This window comes from Bombina bombina, chromosome 2 (assembly GCF_027579735.1).
Source record: "Bombina bombina isolate aBomBom1 chromosome 2, aBomBom1.pri, whole genome shotgun sequence".
In the NCBI taxonomy this organism is placed as follows: domain Eukaryota; kingdom Metazoa; phylum Chordata; class Amphibia; order Anura; family Bombinatoridae; genus Bombina; species Bombina bombina.
Window position 1 is genome coordinate 339,583,501 of NC_069500.1, and position 19,478 is coordinate 339,602,978.

Sequence of the window (19,478 nt, forward strand, 5' to 3'; positions counted from 1 at the left end):
TATCTAATCTGTTTCATTCTCTTGGTATCATTTGTTGAAGGAACAGCAATACACTACTAGTTTCTAACTGAACACATGGGTGAGACAATCACAATCAATATATATATGCAGCTACCAATCAACAGCTAGAACCTAGGTTCTATGCTGCTCATGAGCTTGCCTAAACCTTTCCGCAAATGATAACAAGAGAAGGAAGTAAATTAAATAATAGAAGTAAATTGGAAAGTTGTTTAAAATTGTATTCTCTATCTGAATCATGAAAGAAAAATTTGGGGTTTCATGTCCCTTTAAGGACTGATTGCTCACTGGCTGGTGAGTAAAACTCCCATTGCACTGTTGGTGGTTAATGACTTGCCTCAGAAGCATCACCATCAATTGCAAAAAAGGTTTTTTTTTCACAGTACAGGAAAATCTGTTGTACAATAAAACACAAACAACACTCTCTTCTAGATGCAACAAAGAAAAAATACTTTCCACTCACATGAAATACCATCCCTTTTACCTTGGGCATTGGGTATGCTATAGTAGACCTTAAGGGTGCATAGGAGAGTCTAGAACCCTCTTTAGAATCTCCATCAATTACAATATACAGATAAAATATTAAATGTGATACAAGTAAACAATTATGAGCCCTAAGTTTTTAGTTTAATACCAACACTTCATTTAGTAGTTTGTCAGCTGATGAATACGGTAGACACAGTATTGGCTACAACAATGGATATGACTGCAGTAGACCCAATCAGGCATTTAATAATAAATAAATAAATAAAACAAATACATAAATAAATAAATAAGTCCTGTGGAACAGTACTAACCTCGCGCTGCTCACTGCATATTTTACATAGCCAGATGGAGTGAGGGCGGCTGTTGGTCTGCACACCGCATTTCGTGCAGACATTCTGCATATAAAATAAATAAATACATATCAGCCTTTTGTACACACAGGCATAACTTTTATATGATCTAATGTATCTCTATCCTATCTTGAATAAATATAATGATGCACATTTATTAAAGTTACATTTCAATTCAATAAATGACAGCATAGCACAGCTAGGTTATTTTCTGGCTTCATAAACAGCCATTAAAATGTCTCCCATATCAAGGTCTGTATTCAACAGAAGGATATAATAGCTCATCTTAAAATAATTATACAGCTTTCTTTTTGTTTGCTCTATAACTCTTAAATGTAATATTTTATTTTTACCTAAGAAATGTATGTTTTTCCTATGTAGAAATAAATCATATATGCTGTAAAATATATTTAAAACACAATCTCATATACATTTTATGATATGTATCACATATTTTATGACCTAGAGTTATGTTAACATCTGTTTGGAAAAAAAATTCTCATTAAACATTCAACATTTGTTTAGAACAATTTAATGTCCCTAACCTTTGATATTTTTATTGATTGTGTTGGAGAATTTATCCATCCCTAGTAGCGAGCCACCCTAAATCAAATGTAATCAAACACCTCTAGCAAACTAGTGTTTCCCATTGTAAGTGTAGGCTAGATATAGGAATCAATGATGTATATAGGCAGACATGTATATAGGCAGACATACATGTATATATATAGTATATATATATATATATATATATATATATATATATATATATATATATATATATATACATACATACATACAAATTTTGGACATGATCCTATTTAAAGTATGACCTTTATTTATAAACAGGGGTTCATATAAGAAAAAGACAACATTTGAAGCCCTGATTGCCCTTGCTATATATTACATGTGTTTTGTGTAATATTGTGGTGCCTTACAAAAATATTAATAACTATTACAATAACAATAATACTAATAATGATAATAATAAACTGACAGATTTCTTATGAGGTGTAATATGTAGCCTTTATAATAAGATCTTTGCAATAATAATCACCTTTAGCAGCTCGAGTGAATCAGCTTTGCAAGACACTCCCTATCATGAGACATTTGATCTACAGTAAGCATTGTTGCCTATTTCAAAGGGGACATGGAGTGGACTATAAGGGAAACAAGATGTGTAATTGTTACCTGATGCCAGTGCCTATTATAAAGAGCAGGTTGCCTATAATCACATATTTACCTTTTTGCAGTCTTCACAAACAACACACTTTGATCCTGGAAGTCCCAACTGCTCCCCACAAAGGATACATCGATTTACCCCATCACCGGTCACAGCCTTCCGCATGTCTTCTAAACGATTAACCAAGCGCCTGAAATAGACAAGTATCGTAAATTTAAAATTAAAGGCATAGAAAGGTAAAAAAATTAAATGTACATGGGAACACTTCAATGTGAAATATTAGTATTTTTGTAAAAATGCGTCTAGCAAAATGTATTACTGTTTTTCTGCAGCATATGCACATATCCTGCACCAGTATTCAGACACTGCATCTTCTCAGAGAGTCAGCAGTGGCTTGCATGACACAAATTACATCTTCAGAAGCAATACACACCTCTGCCATCTCTCTGAGAAGGTGTATGCCTCGATGTTGAGGCATTCTGCAATATTGTTCCTGACTGCCGGGCTCCATTTTGATCGCTCCCATGAAGCGATCACTTCCGGTTTCACTCCACGTGGAGCCCAGCAGTCAGGCAGAGCATTGGAAGCCATTGTGCAGGCTGCTGATGCTCAGTAAGTGTGCTAAGTGCCTTGGTGGGTCGAGTCACTTAGTAAAATAATATAATAAATAAAAAAAATAAAAAAATATATATTTTTTAATAAAATAACCCCATATAGCCCCCCTCCCCCCATGTGGCTTCAAAGATGGCGATGCCCAGTGCATAATGGTGCTTCTGGGGGTGTCCCTAGCCTGCCTCATCATATGAGCAGGCTAGGGTAATCCAATCTGAGCTTGCCACAATAAAAACTTTTTTGATAATAAAATATTCCATTTGTCTGATCATGTCAATATTAATAAATATTGACTGACCAGTGTGGATCTCCTTCCCTCTCCTCAGTTGCGTTTTTGTGGGAGAGAGAGAGAGATCTGTGTTTAGGAGAGAGAGATATATTTGTGAAAAATTGTGAGACCAAAAGGTTCTTTTCAGAGCCATTAACCCCTAGCTTGCCAGTGATCACTAAAAACCACTGACAGTAGCACAGCAGCACTTTTTTGCTCTCTGTGCATTTTTTTTAGGGGTTAATTTTTTTTAGTAATTTGTTTTGAGACCCAAAGGCTCTTTTCAGAGCCATTTAGTTAATTTAAATTTATATTTTGTGTTGATTTTTTTAGTATTTTTTTTTCTCTGTGACAGATAAAAATAAATCATGTCATAGAGAACATATAGTACTGAGGGGGCGTTTGCCATCCTTGTGTCAAAGTCAGGCGCCTCTATGTCTGACTCAGACCTCAATTTTCACCATGCCATATGCTCAGATACATCATTAGATACAGTCTCAACTGATAGTGATGCATCTGTGGCTCCTAGCCCCCTGCCAGAAGGAGATGTGTTGCTCCAGCTGTCATTGCTGCTGAAGAGTGGGTAACGCCTCATCACCAGAGGCCAGATATCCCACCCTTTACTGCAAATCCTGGCATCAATGTGGATGTGGCAGGATTTAGCCCCCAAGAGTTTATGGAGGTGTTTCTGGGTGATGATGTTCCATGCTGCAAAGCCTGACACTTTTTGGCAAAGCAGCAATGGGCCCTCATCGATGTGCCAGAATTTAAAAAAAATTGGGCATTGGCTATGCTGATGGGCATCATAAAGAAATCCTCCATTCGCAGTAGCCCCATTTGCTCTAACCACATTTTCTCCCAGAGTATGTCAAGGAAGAGAGTTATGAAATGATTCTATATTTCATGCACTTTAGCGACAACAGCCTGTGCCCCCCTAGGGAGCATCCCCAGTTTGACAGGGTGTATAAAATCCGCCCTCTGATTACCCACTTTACTGCCAGGTTTGCAGAGGCTTATACACCTGGAAGGAATATATGCGTGGATGAATCCCTGATGAAGTAAAAGAGAAGGCTGGGATTCAAGCAGTATATTCCTTCCAAGGACTACAGGTATGTAGTAAAGGTGTATAAGCTCTGTGTGAGCAAGACTGGGTATACTCAGGCCTTACTGGTGTACAAGGGAAAGGATATCCACCTTTACCCTCCAGGCTGCCCAGGACATATGGGAACTATTGGCAAGATTGTCTGGGACCTGATATTACCCCTGATGAACAAAGGGTACCACTTGTATGTAGACAATTTGTATACAAGTGTCCTTTTGTTCAAGCTACTGTATTGTTTTGATACAGTAGCTTGCCGTACAATTCGAAAGAACCGGGCAGGTTTCCCAGGACAACTTGCATGCACCCGGCTACGAAGGGAGGAGACCTCAGCTCTGCGCCAAGAGGAGTTAAGTACAGAGACAAGAAGGATGTAGACCTTCTTACCACCATACACACAGAGACTGTGAAGGTCTCTGTAGGTAGCAGAGCTGAGAGCACAATGAAGCCAGTGTGCATCAAAGCTTATAACCGGCATATGGGTGGGGATGATCTAGCAGATCAGCTGCTGCCACCCTACCTAATTATTTTACATTTGCCGTTGTGTTTTTTTGGAGGGGGGGTTTGGTTACGTTTACTGTTACTGAATTTTTTATTTATTTTTATTTTACTGTGCCAGATTTTTAAATTTCACTGTTCTATTTTTTATAAGTTCTAAAATTGGTGCGGTATTTTACCAAAACCCCTGTCAAATCTATGCATTGGGGTTATGGGTGTATTCAGGGGGTCTTGCAGAAAACAACCTGGAGTGTTTTCTTGCAATAACTTACAACAGGCTCTCCTAAATCATAGTCAAAAAGCAATGTGTGTGTAAAAATGAAAATTGAAAAATTTCCACCATACACTTTCTCCAATTTTTTTTGGCTAAAACGGTTGCATCAAAGGCATCAAAGCACTCTATATACAATACCTTGGGGTGTCAACATTTCAAATATATACTTTCATGGCAATAAATAAAACTGGGGTATGCATTAGGCCCCAAACTAAAGATAGGCCTATCAGAAGAAATACTCTCACTTTCAACTCAAATTACATGTCATACAATTGTAACTGAACCTTCCCAAACTCCTGGCAAACCTATGCATGGGGACATGGGTGTACTCAGGAGGTCTTGCATAAAACAACCTGGAGTGTTATATTGCAATAACTTACAACAATCTCTCCCAAATCATAGTAAAAAAGCAATGTGTGTGTAAAAATGAAAATCGAAAAATTATCACCATACACTTTCTCCAATTTTTTTGGCTAAAACAGTTGTATCAAAGGCATCAAAACACTACATTTACAATACATTGGGGTGTCAACTTTTCAAATATATGCACATTCATGGCAAACAAAAAAATTGGGGTATGTAAAAAGGCCCCCAAAAAGAACATAGGCAAAGAAGATATGTTAAATGTGAAAAAAAGTGGTATCACTGTACTCAGGAGATGTTGCTGAACACATATTGGGGTCTTTTTTGTCAGTAACACATAACAGGAACTGAGAATCTATGCCTAAAATATGTGTGTGAAAAATAACACGAAAAAATGACTACCCAAAAGTTTGACAAAGACTGATAGTTGAATTAGTGCATGGAAAGTGTTAAAATACCAACGTTTCAAATACCCTAGGGTGTCTACTTTTCAAAAATATATGGTTTGATTGGGGTAAATTACATTGGCCGGCTTCAGAAATGTCCCAAATAGGACATGGGTGCATGATGACAGATGTGAAAATTCCAAGTTGGAAAACTGGGATGTGCTCCCTAAAAATAAGGCATTTTAGCCCCTTGAGAACCCGACAAACCTATTCATGGGTGGTATCACTGCACTCAGGAGATGTTGTTGAACACATATTAAGGTGTTTTTTAGTCAGTAACACTTAACGGAAACTGTGAATCCATGCCTAAAGTTAGTACAATGTGTGTGCAAAAATAACACCAAAAAATAACTAAAAAGCTTGACAAAGACTGTTGGTTGAATTAGTGCATGAAAAGTGTTAAAATACCAGCATGATGGGGGTAAATTACATTGGCCAGCTTCAGAAATGTCCCAAATAGGATATAGGTGCATGATGACAGATGTGATAATTCTAAGTTGGAAAACTGGAATGCACCCCCTATAAATAAGGTCTTTTAGCCCCCAGAGAACCTGACACACCTATACATGGGTGGCATTACTTTATTCAGGAGATATTGTTGAACACATATTGGGGTGTTATTTGGCAGTAACCTTTAACATTCTCAGTAAATGTATTCTTAAATTGCTATTTTGTCAAAAAAATCACCACTTTTTTTCTTTCAAACTTTGGCATAGATTAGTGGTAAGTTTAATACCTTAGGTTGTCTTCTTTTAAAAAAATATATATATATGTGAAGGGTTATTCAGGGATTCCTGACACAATTTTGAAACAAAATAGTTTGGAAATAGCAAAGTGCTACTTGTATTTATTGACCTATAACTTGCAAAAAAAGCAAAGAACATGTAAACATTGAGTATTTCTAAACTCAGGACAACATTTAAAAACTATTTAGCATGGGTGTTTTTTAGTGGTTGTAAATGTCTAACAGATTTTGGGGGTCAAAGTTAATGAGTAAGAGGAAAATTACAGCTAAACACAAACACCGCAGAAATGTAAAAATAGCCCTGGTACCAAACGGTAAGAAAATTGAAAAGTGATGTGGTCACTAAGGGGTTAAGTAAGATTCTTGTGCTACTTTCTACTTTCAGCACTATTCAAAAACATATATACAAATATATTTTATTGTAATGTATGTCTTTAAATAACAGTTTCCTCTAGTCAGTCCTTTTTATAAATTAATGTCTGCACTAATCAAACAATCATTCTGTAGACTGTAGTAATGTGAGGGATATACTGAATCATGTATTAAAGGGACAGGATACCCAAATGTTGAAGCATATGAAAATGATGCAGCATAGCTGTAAAAAACTGACTAGAAAATATCACCTGAACATCTCTATGTAAAAAAGGAAGATATTTACCTTAAAATGTCCTAAGTATTCACACCCTACTGTAAAGAATGCTTGTCCGAGGACTTGCAAGGGAGTGTGCATCTGGCATGTGCAGGCACAGTCATGTTATTTTCGTATTCAGTTAAAGAAGTTTACTGTGAAATCTCATGAGATCACAGCAAAGCAGTGCATGACCTTAGCACTGCTGATGCTGATTGGATATTGTGGGGGGGTTTTTCAACTTGCCGCTTTACAGCAGCTGAAGAATAACCGTTTACAGAGCACTTACTTATGAGTTACATCCCTTTTTACATAGAGATGTTCAAGTGATATTTTCATGTCAGCTCTTTACAGTTATGTTGCATCACTTTCAAGTGATTTAGCATATGAGTATTATGTCCCTTTAAGCACTCAATGCTTTATGGGTGCAGTGGAAAAGAAAGTAAAGTACATTAAGATTCTTCTTTTTTTTAATAAACAAATAGATATTTTATATATGGATTATTTTATTCTGGTTTTAAATTCTATAGCCCTTAGCTGCCTCAGAAGGCTGCAAAGGATTGTTATATAAAATACAGGTAGCCCTCAGTTTATGCTGGGGTTAGGTTCCAGAAGGAATGGTTGTAAATCGAAACCGTTGTAAATTGAAACCCAGTTTATAATGTAAGTCAATGGGAAGTGAGGGAGTTAGGTTCCAGGCCCCTAATTAAATAATCACACAACACAGAATATATAATTAAACTAAGTTAAATGAACAAAAACATTTGCTAAACAGCATTATAAACCTAATAAAATAATCACACAACACAGACTTTACTTGCATTTTTTTGCAAACAGTTCTTTTTATGCATTCCAATCTGGACTGATTTATAGACAGGAAGATCTTGTTCCTTTGAAAGCGGCTCCATAGCTCAGGTCTAGCTAGCTACACTGATTCATTTCAGCCTGCTTGTGTGCTTGGCTTGCATATCTTTGCTGTAACACAAGCAGACAGCTCCACCTACTGGCTATTTTAATGAATGCACTGCTTCTCAATGCTTTTCAATAACAGTCACATGACATAAAAAAAAAAGGTTGTTATTCTGAAACGGTGCAAATTGAACCGTTGTAAACCGAGGGCCAGCTGTATTGATTATTTTTCTCCTCCCTGGCTAAACCTCAATACTTTAATGTACTGAATTAATATGTCATTTTAGTCATTATAAAGGGAGAGTAAAAAGTTTGCAATTTACCCCATTCACTGCCAGGAATCTCAGAAAAAAACTTGCCCAAAATACAAGAGAATTTTTAGCATTTTAGCTATCTCTCAGTTTAAACAGAAATAGAGCCATTGTCTTTTTTCTTTACCTATGAAAACCATATATATTTTTAAAATAGACAACCCAGTGTTGATCTAGGCCTATTTTGGTATATGTTATGCCACTATGTGGCTGCAAAAAACAATCATATAATAAATGGTTAAGCTTTTCACAAACTTTGCGATACTCGCTCAAATTATTTATACAGGTATCTTGTAAGGTTAGTTTCAGCTATAGTGTAGAGATTACCCCTTCAACCTGACACCTTCTGATCCCTATCTCACACACCCCAAGCACCTCTCCCCTCCCCCATCACCGAGATATTAGGTTCTGTCAGACAGTCTGACAGTATGCAGTTTAGGAATTTTGTTTAAAAAAAACATTGTTTACATTTCTGTAGTGTAGACATCCACCTCCCTTTTAAGACACACACCTCCGTGATACCACGAAAACAGCTCTCTTACCCTCTTCCTGCCACTACTCCCTGCCATCTTTTTTACTGGCAGCTAATACTCCAGTAACAAACTATATACTTTTTAAATATTATTTTATATTATAATTTATTATTGTATATTATTGTTTCTGTAGTGTAGTGACCCACCCTCCTAAAAATCAATGGATTTCACTATTGTTGTTTATTGTTATTTTCAATAAACTCAAATTATTTTTAAACCTGCACTTTTAGTTTCCGTCTGGTTTCTTAATTCCCTGACAATACCGCAGCATGTGCCTTTGTGTTGGACATAGGTACTACATTAACACGGTACTCTGGGCAAATGCTGTGTGGCGTAGTACCTACATCCAATTGGCACACAGGGTTAAAATAATCCTCCAATAGGTTAACTTTTAAGCCGAGCCTGAACAAATCAACACCTTATTTGCTGTAAAAAAAAATGTTTTAAATGGTCACCACTTTCTTTATTTAGAGCAGCCAATCCCCAAATTAAGGAATTATTTGTGGCAAATTTAGGCTTGTGGAAACTGCCATGTACTCTTTCAGTTTTAAGGATTGGGAAATCCACCATTTTCAGACTTGAATTACAAGAAAGGAAGGCAAAATAAATAATGAAAATATATTACAAAGGTGTTTTGCAATGCACAATTAAACATTTTTTATTACAACCTCAAACTGCTGTCCCTTTAACAGGGATATCAATGCATGTTAAATGCTAAACATCTAACCTGAGTTTAAGCATGCACACAATTGTTAGCTATCATTTTGGTGAGAGATGGGAACCATGTGTATGTGCATGAGAAAACCGATTAAATAATTTTATTTATATATAGGTAGGTATAAATACAGGTAGGTTGTGTTCCAAACTTTTTGGAGAACTAACCACAGTTCTTCTGTGCATTTTGACAGTCTCACTTGCTTTTGTCTCTTCATGTAATCCCAGGCAGACTAGATGATCTTGAGATCAGAGCACTGTGGAGATCATACCATCACTGCTAAGAATCTGTAATCTTCTTTACAATGACACAAACTTGCAAGGAACCTTCACCATGCTTTAATGTTGCCTGCAGACTCATTTTTGTACCGATCTCCAGACCTTTAGCGAACAAACTGCCTTCTGCTCTAGCCAAATATTTCAAATTTTGAGTCATCAGTCCAAAGTATCTACTGTCATATTTCTCCACCCCAAGTCTTTCATGTAGACCACTTCTGATCAGACTTGCCCGGACAGTAGATGGGTGCCAATTTTGAGCTGATGGCACTGCTGGACCTTTTTGCATTGCACAGAGAAGTATGCATGATGTGTCTTTCACCTGCTGCACTGAGTTTCCTTGGCCGACCACTACTTCGACAGACCTCAACATTGCCTGTTTCTTTGAGCTTCTTGAGAAAAGCTTGGACAGCACATCTGAAAACCCGTCTGCTTTGAAATTTCTACCTGGGAGAGACGTTGCTGATTCAGAATAACTACCTTGTGTCTTCTTGCTATGCTTAGTATTGCTATGGTGTATGATTTTTGACATTAAAGGGACACGGAACCCAATTTTTTTTTTCTTTCGTGATTCAGACAGAGCATGCAATTTTAAGCAACTTTCTAATTTACTCCTATTATAAAATTTTCTTCATTCTCTTGATATCTTTATTTCAAAAGCAAGAATGTAAGTTTAGATGCCGGCCCATTTTTGGTGAACAACCTGGGTTGTTCTTGCTGATTGATGGATACATTCACCTACCAATAAACAAGTGCTGTCCAGGGTCTGAACCAAAAATTGGCTGGCTCCTTAGCTTAGAGGCCTTCTTTTTTCAAATAAAGATAGCAAGAGAACAAAGAACAATTGATAATGGGAGTAAATTAGAAAGTTACTTACCTGAATCATGAAAAACAAAATTGTGTTCAGTGTCCCTTTAAACATTCTTCAGCAACCTCCCCTTGCTAGCAAAATCTAGCTGTTCCTCACCAAGTTCTATTCCTCCTACACAGCTGTTTCTGTTTCAGTTAAATGAACAGTCTAGTCAAAATTAAACTTTCATGATTCAGATAGGCCATGCAATTTTAAACAACTTTAAAATTTACTTTTATCATGAAATGGACTTTGTTCTCTTGGTATTCTTTGTTGAAAGCTAAACCTAGGTAGGCTTGCATGCTAATTTCTAAGCCCTTGAAGGCCACCTCTTATTTCAGTGCATATTGATACATTTTACAGCTAGACAGCAGTAGTTCATGTGTGCCACATAGATAACACTCTGCTCAATCCCTTTGTGTTACGTAGGAGTCAGCACTGATTGGCTAAAATGCAAAAGAACTGAAATAAAGGGTCAGTCTGCAGAAGCTTAGATACAAGGTTCTCACAAAGGTAAAAAAAAGTATATTAATATAACCATGTTGGTTATGCAAAACTGGGGAATGGGTAATAAAATGATTATCATTTTAAACAATACAATTTTTGGAGTAGACTGTCCCTTTAATGATTGTGTTTCAACCTACATATTAAATTAATGATCATTAGCACCTGTTTGGTATAATTGTTTACTCATGCACCTGACCATGTCCCTACAAAATCCCTGACTTATTATATATATATATATATATATATATATATATATATATATATATATATATATATATATATATATATATATATACTCATACACACACACACACACAGTATATATAAAATTTAGTTCCCCTGGGAAATACTGAAAAATATTTTGCAATTCAATGTAAGAACCAACACCACTAAAAATAGCCAAATCATGACTAGATTATTTAGTGGCTCCACAGATATGCCTCCAGAGATAAAATTAGGAATTGCAGTTTGTGAATGTTTTATATGCTCCACTTGCAAGATGACCTACATCTGCCAAATCACTCAAGTGCTGCACAGAACTATAAATTAGATGCTGCTCTGTGTGTACAACAGTGCCTTTTATAAAGTATTATATGTCCTATATCAAAGTTGTTTTAATAACTGCTTTATTGCCATCTACAAAACAGGACACAAGCATCATTGCATAAAAATATCATAAAAATAAAGAATAATATTATTTATAGTGCTTTTCCCCCCAAACAAATGCACTCAATTCACTTAGCTCACAGGGTTGACTAACCTGTAATAAGCAGCTGCTATACAATAGTTTTTTTTTACCCAACATAGGGCCAAATAACAAGTTGAGTGCTGCTGATTGCATGCAGTAGAGCTTGTTTTAGTATTAAAGTTGTCAGCTCACTTGTTTTACCAAAGCAATTCTACATGCTAATTTGCCTATATCACAAGTCATAGGTTAACGATTCACTCATTTTACCAAAGTAATTTTACGTGATAACTTGGCATATATTTCAATTCATCTGTTAAGTGAATACCACTTAATCATTGAAAGTTTTTGGAAACCTGGTATCCACTATTAGCGCTTGCTATAAAATGCTACACAAAAGCAAATGAGCTTGAATTAAGGCTTAAAGGGATATGAAAACCTATTCTTTCATGATTCAGATAGAGCATGCAATTTTAAGCAACTTTATAATTTACTCCTATTATCAAGTTTTATTTGTTCTTTTGGTATCTTTATTTGAAAAGCAGGAATGTAAGCTTAGGAGCCAGCCCATTTTTGGTTCTGCATCTGGGTAGTGCTTGCAGATTGGTGGCTAAATGTAGCCAGCAATCAGCAAGCGTTACCCAGATGCTGAACCAAAAATGGGCCGGCTCCTAAGCTTACATTCCTGCTTGGTTCCTTGAAATAAAGATACCAAGAAAACAAAGAAAAATGTATAATATGAGTAATTTAGAAAGTTGCTTAAAAGTGCATGCTCTACCTGAATCGTGAAAGAAAAGAAAAAAAGGGTTTAATATTCCTTTATGCCTTAATTCAACCTCATTTGCTTTATTTGTGTAGCACTTTATAGCAAGCGCTAATAACTGATACCAGGTTTGGGTTTCATATCCCTTCAATAATTAGGGAACAAAAGATTAAAAAGAATATGACAAGGAAGATTTTAAGGTAAAGGGTCAACAGTTTGTGAAGTGTATGCCCTAATCCTATGTGTGTGAACCTACTCTATATTTTCCCATAAAGCTTGTATTTTTACGCTCACTTTGTAATCTACCCATAATGTACTGAATTTATTGATCACAACAGGTTGAAAGGCTTAGTAAAAGCTGCTTTCATTCAAACCCACAACCAAAACAGGTATTATAAGTACTGCAGTCAATCTTAACAAACTGACGCCTAGATTTAGAGTTTTGCGGCCAAAGGGGTGCGTTAGCTACGCATGGTTTTTTTCCCCCGCACCTTTTAAACAACGCTGGTATTTAGAGTTCTCAGAATGGCTGCGTTAGGCTCCAAAAAGGGAGCGTATAGAATATTTACCGCCACTGCAACTCTCAATACCAGCATTGCTTACGGACGCGGCCAGCTTCAAAAACGTGCTTGTGCACGATTCCCCCATAGGAAACAATGGGGCAGTTTGAGCTGAAAAAAAAAACTAACACCTGCAAAAAAGCAGCTCCTAACGCAGCCCCATTGTTTCCTATGGGGAAACAGTTTCTAAGTCTGCACCTAACACCCTAAAATGTACCCCGAGTCTAAACACCCCTAACCTTAAACTTATTAACCCCTAATCTGCCACCCCCGCTATCGCTGACCCCTGCATATTATTTTTAACCCCTAATCTGCCGCTTCGTACACCGCCGCAACCTACGTTATCCCTATTATGTACCCCTAATCTGCTGCCCCTAACACCGCCGACCCCTACATAATATTTATTACCCCCTAATCTGCCCCCGAAACGTGGCCGCTACCTACCATTATTAACCCCTAATCTGCTGACCGTACCTCACCGCTACTATAAAAAATGCATTAGCCCCTAATACGCCTCACTCCCGCCTCAAAAACCCTATAATAAATAGTATTAACCCCTAATCTGCCCTCCCTAACATCGCCGACACTTCAAGTATTAACCCCTAATCTGCCGACCGGACCTCGCCGCTACTCTAATAAATGTATTAACCCTTAAAGCTAAGTCTAACCCTAACACTAACACCCCCCTAAATTAAATATAATTTAAATCTAACAAAATAAAATAAATCTTATTAAATAAATTATTCCTATTTAAAACTAAATACTTACCTGTAAAATAAACCCTAATATAGCTACAATATAAATAATAATTATATTGTAGCTATTTTCGGATTAATATTTATTTTACAGGCAACTTTCTATTTATTTTAACCAGGTACAATAGCTATAAAATAGTTAATAACTATTTAATAGTTACCTAGTTAAAATAATTACAAAATTACCTGTAAAATAAATCCTAACCTAAGTTACAATTAAACCTAACACTACACTATCAATAAATTAATTAAATAAACTACCTACAAAAAACACTAAATTACAAAAAATAAAAAAAGATTACAAGATTTTTAAACTAATTACACCTACTCTAAGCCCACTAAAAAAATAACAAACCCCCCAAAATAAAAAAATGCCCTGCCCTGTTCTAAAATAAAATTTTTACAGCTCTTTTACGTTACCAGCCCTTAAAAGGGCCTTTTGCGGGGCATGCCCCAAAGAAAACAGCTCTTTTGCCTGTAAAAAAACATACAATACCCCCCCCAACATTACAACCCACATACCCCTAATCTAACCCAAACACCCCTTAAAAAACCTAACACTAAGCCCCTGAAGATCTTCCTACCTTATCTTCACCACGCCGGGTATCACCGATCCGTCCAGAAGAGGCTCCGAAGTTTTCATCCTATCCGGCAAGAAGAGGTCCAGAAGAGGGTCCGAAGTCTTCATCCTATCCGGCAAGAAGAGGGCATCCGGACCGGTAGATATCTTCATCCAGGCGGCATCTTCTTCCATCTGGCACGGAGCGGGACCATCTTGAAGCAGCCGACGCGGATCCATCCTCTTCTAACGACGTCCTAGGTCCGAATGAAGGTTCCTTTAAATGACGTCATCCAAGATGGCGTTCCTCGAATTCCGATTGGCTGATAGGATTCTATCAGCCAATCGGAATTAAGGTAGGAAAAATCTGATTGGCTGATTGAATCAGCCAATCAGATTCAAGTTCAATCCGATTGGCTGATCCAATCAGCCAATCAGATTGAGCTCGCATTCTATTGGCTGTTCCGATCAGCCAATAGAATGCCCAGAGTCCTTCAGATGACCATGGGCCAGATTACAAGTGGCGCGCAAACACCTCTGGAAGTAAAATTTTAACGCAGGTGGGTTAGCACATGTATTACAAGTTGAAAGTAAAAAGTTTGCGAGTGAGCAAAACCTAATAAACTTCAGGACTTCGTATATTGCTAACTTCTTCTCCCTGTAGATTCAATGGAGCGTAGTGTTATAGAAAAAAAAATGATACTGTGTTAGACCTACAGCACTAAACCTGAATGTAGTTCTGCATATTTTACATCCCATTGTTCTTCTCACACACACATATATATATATATATATATATATATATATTTATATATATATGAGATTATTATTCCCTGAAATATGATCTCTTTAAAAACTCTTTCCGAAGATGAGGAATGAAATCATGCCCCCCCTTTTTTGTAATTAAGTAGAACCTTAGCTAAATCTGAATAATGAAGGTTTATGAAGTATTCTGTGTACTATACCAATCACATTTAGTGATAAATTGTTTCTCTATATATGTTATGTAGTTGTAAGATACATGGGGATGGCTTTACATATATTTTTGATATGACCCATAGAAATTTATTATTCAGGATTTATGTATGTTAATGTAATCTGGAATATGTTACTTAGTTATCTTTCCCTGAAATGTGATCTCTAATAACTCTTTCTGTGAAGCCAGCCATGGTATATGCTATAATTGTATTTTTAACTTTTGTGATGTATTAAATATGGTTCCGACACCTAATTAGTTAACTATTTCACCCAGAATGATATAAATACTCTCATTGTGACATGGTTGTATCGCATGCCTGACGAAGCCCAATAGGATTACTGGAATGGGTGAAACACGTGTAGCAAGTGTCAATTGATCACACCCACTGGAGCTCCGTGAGCGTGGTGTTTTGTTTGATTTGAGTCGGTTTTCCCCCGGGAGGAACTTTTGCCCTGGATACCAGGCTGTATCTTTATAGTTGGATGACTAACCCACAGAAGGGATTTGGCCCCCACCTTAAAAGGAGATGCCGCTAGTCTGTCCGGCTAAGCAGAGCAAGTCAGTGATAACTACCTCTGCAATGGAGGAAGCGGCACCTTGACTCAGGAGGATCTGAAGTGGTAATCGGAGGGGTGAGCTGTGGATGTATTTCCCATAAAGGTGGTTGATTGATATCTACTTTGATTGTAAGGGGAGGTACTGCCTAACCAATAATAACTGTGTTCTGTTGCAGCATGCTACAGCTTTCAGCTTTTTGCTTGACTAACAACTGACTGTCGCATTATCAAGCTTTTTAACACCGGACTAACTTGCTAGTATAAGGCTTTGAAATTATTACAAACTGCATGCGAATATAACAAGTTTTTCTGCCACTTATATTTACTGTCTTTTGGACATTCCATTGTTACAGAGTCACAGTTCTATTTGAATTTAGTTTTTTTGGTGTCTTATATCTGTTAAATAATAATGCATTGGTTTAATTTGATCAAGAACCAATAATAATGGGTAACATATATATATCTGCATTAGTTTAATTCTAATAAATGGTTACCCTATAACTTTTTTGACTACTGGCTTTTGTGTCTACCACTGATTTACACACTCCACCAGAGGTAATTTGAATTTTGGCTTACAAGTTTGTGCTGGATTAAGGGTATTTCTTTCTTTCTTCTTAAATTCCTAATACAAATGACCTCATTACCCCCGGGCACCGGAGCAGCAACAGTATTTTTTACTTCTCTGATACTAATCCATTTTAATTAATTCCCAACTACAGCTGGTAAAATTTCTTTATATATATATATATATATATATATATATATATATATATATATATATATATATATATATATATATAGGCATAGATACAGTATATATATATATATAAACATATTTTTAAAAATACTTAGATCATTTTCTACTAAATTAAGAACATTAGAATGTCAAATATTTACAGTAAATACATAGTAAAACACATTATAAAATATTAAAATGAAATAAAAAAGATTTTTAATGTTTAAGGTATTTGAGTGGAAACTGTTCCAAAGGGTATATATCTCTTTTCTTTTGAGGACATCAATTTTAAGATTATTTTGGAACTCTCATTATTTGAGATCTTTATTCTGGATTTGCACCCATCAATATAAGTATTTTTAATTAAGGGGTTTAAAGGTGTGTGTTCACTTTTTGCCTACAAGACCCCCTTCTCCTGTGAAAGCCTCCAGAAAAAATCGGGATGCATGGAAATACTACAAATTTAAAAAATCAATGTTCAATTTGTAGAGTGTGACTCTTGACATGCCATCATTCTCTCTTTTGGCCTGATGATCTAGAGCTTTCCCCTCAAGTGAAATGATCTAAGAAGTCTCATCAGTACGACGAGGCCCCTCTAAAACATTTAGAAACACAAACTTTATCTTGAGACATTTTATGTTGCAGTGTAGTGTTCTTTATGTGAACATTACAATACAACATTTAAAAAAATGCCAAAGATTTTGTTTGATTTCTCTCCATGCCGGTGAGATTTTGATCATCATGCAATTTATGATAGCTGCCTCAGGGTTCCTGCAAATGAGTAGTTAGCACTTACCAGATGTTTTTGTGTAGCTCACATTAGTGCATTGCTGCTGTGAAGCTGACTTTAACTATGGGGTCAATAACAAAGCTTTAGAAAATCGTATCTGATGATTTTTCTACAGAAAATCACCATTAATGTCATTAATGATTTGTGTATATAAATATTTTGATCAACCTCTATGTGTTTAATCCATTTGCAGGGGTTAAATATACAGAAATCTATGTAAGCAATGATGAAATAATAAAATACTCTGGCATATCAGACATTTTCTTTTTGAACTTTTATATCCCTTTAAAATCGGCCTAATTCAGAATAAATCTGAAAACACCTGACCCTATGTAAATAAACACAATGCATCCTGGACTGCGTCTATTTGTACAGGGACGTACCCTACGACCACATCAAGGCCTCACATTGTCTATCTCAACCACTATCACACATAATTTGTTTCTCTTAACACAGTAGAGATTTTGAGATTTATGAGGGTTACATCTTCTGTTTGACATAATATGTTTTGAAACAGGAAAACTCCTTTTTTTTTTTTACAAAGCATTAGTACTGTATATGGGTACAACAAACACATGAATAGCCAAAAGAACACACATTAATATATTAAGACAGAAGAGACAGGAGGCCCTACTCCTCTGGGGATCACACCACAAGCTGTGATTGTTTTTTAAGTGGAAATTCAAGCATTGTCCTCACATTTTATTTCTAGGTAACTTTTTCAATGTCCAGATCAGATCTTTATTTAAAAAAATAGCTGTCCTGTAGACAGCCAATATATGCATCTTCCTCTAGCTACAGAAAGCTTGTTCTATTTTGAGCAACTGTATGATGAACATGTGGAATATAAATTGAATTTTCATTAAGCACATCTTACACTGCATCAAAAGCCCTGTCAGGTAAAAAAATGAGAAGCACACCAGACTTTATGTTTAAATATTTATGCAGCTCAGAAAGTGAATGCTAAGAATAGCTAATGCGATTATAAAGGTCTCATGAATTGTTTAACCATTTGTGGCTTTGAAACATATAGATATGGATACTGACCCAGATAAAAAAAAATAACTGTAGTTTACATGAATTTAATGTTATTTTCTACATAGGTCAAGATTACAAGTGGAGCACAAAAATATTAGCACTATTGAGCGCTAACACTGCATAAGTTATACCAACTCTGCACTCATATTAGAAGCTGAAAGTTATGCATGTATCTATGTATGCACATACATAAGTACACAAACATATATATATATATATATATATATATATATATATATATATATACCATTATATATACACCTATGAGCCCTTCCCTGTCAAATACCTTGTCATATACCATATCTCTTGAATACACTTTTTATACATTTATTTCAATAATAAACACAAATACATGTGCGTGTGTGTTTAATACTATTTTAATATATTTGACATGTGTTTTGTTATACTTTTAATCTATCATTAACACTTTACTCCAGGTCTCAAGGAGAGATAACTTTTTTTTAGTGCTATTATGTGTTGTATAACTCGTAATCGTAAGCTTAGCAATGGTTAGTGCGGCCGCACTATTCATTGAAAGTATAGGGTGTGGCAAACTTATGTCAGCCTCGCTAAACATACTCTGTAATTCTGTTTTACTTTTGACTTGTAATACCAGATTGCACGCTAATCTTAGCCCGGTCCTCCAATACTAATAGCAAATATATATTACTGTGCAATAGTTTTAGGCAGGAGTAAAAAAATGATGGAAAGTTAAAATGCTTTCAAAATCAAAAATTGTATTAGTTTATTTTTATCAATTAACAAAATGCAAAATGAGTTAACATAAACATCTAGCACAAATCAATATTTAGTGTGACCACCCTTTAACTTCAAAAAAGTATCAATTCTTCTAGGTACACCTGAGCAAAGTCAGGTGCATGATTAAACAATTATACCAAGCAGGTGCTAATGATCATCAATTAAATATGTAGGTTGAAACACAATCATTAAGTAAAACAGAAACAGCTGTGAAGGAGCTATCGGCT

The 19,478-nt window shown here is 35.9% G+C and overlaps 1 protein-coding gene across 1 annotated transcript in view; it reads right to left on the reverse strand.

Moving 5' to 3' along the window:
• RPH3A (rabphilin 3A) overlaps positions 1 to 19,478 on the reverse strand; it is a 496,507-nt gene that overhangs the window by 178,493 nt on the left and 298,536 nt on the right. Inside the window, exons 4-5 of the mRNA XM_053701695.1 lie at positions 2,098 to 2,227; positions 816 to 899 (exon numbers count right to left, since the gene is read on the reverse strand). Coding sequence (XP_053557670.1) covers positions 816 to 899; positions 2,098 to 2,227 — 214 coding nt within the window. The remainder of the gene's footprint in view (positions 1 to 815; positions 900 to 2,097; positions 2,228 to 19,478) is intronic.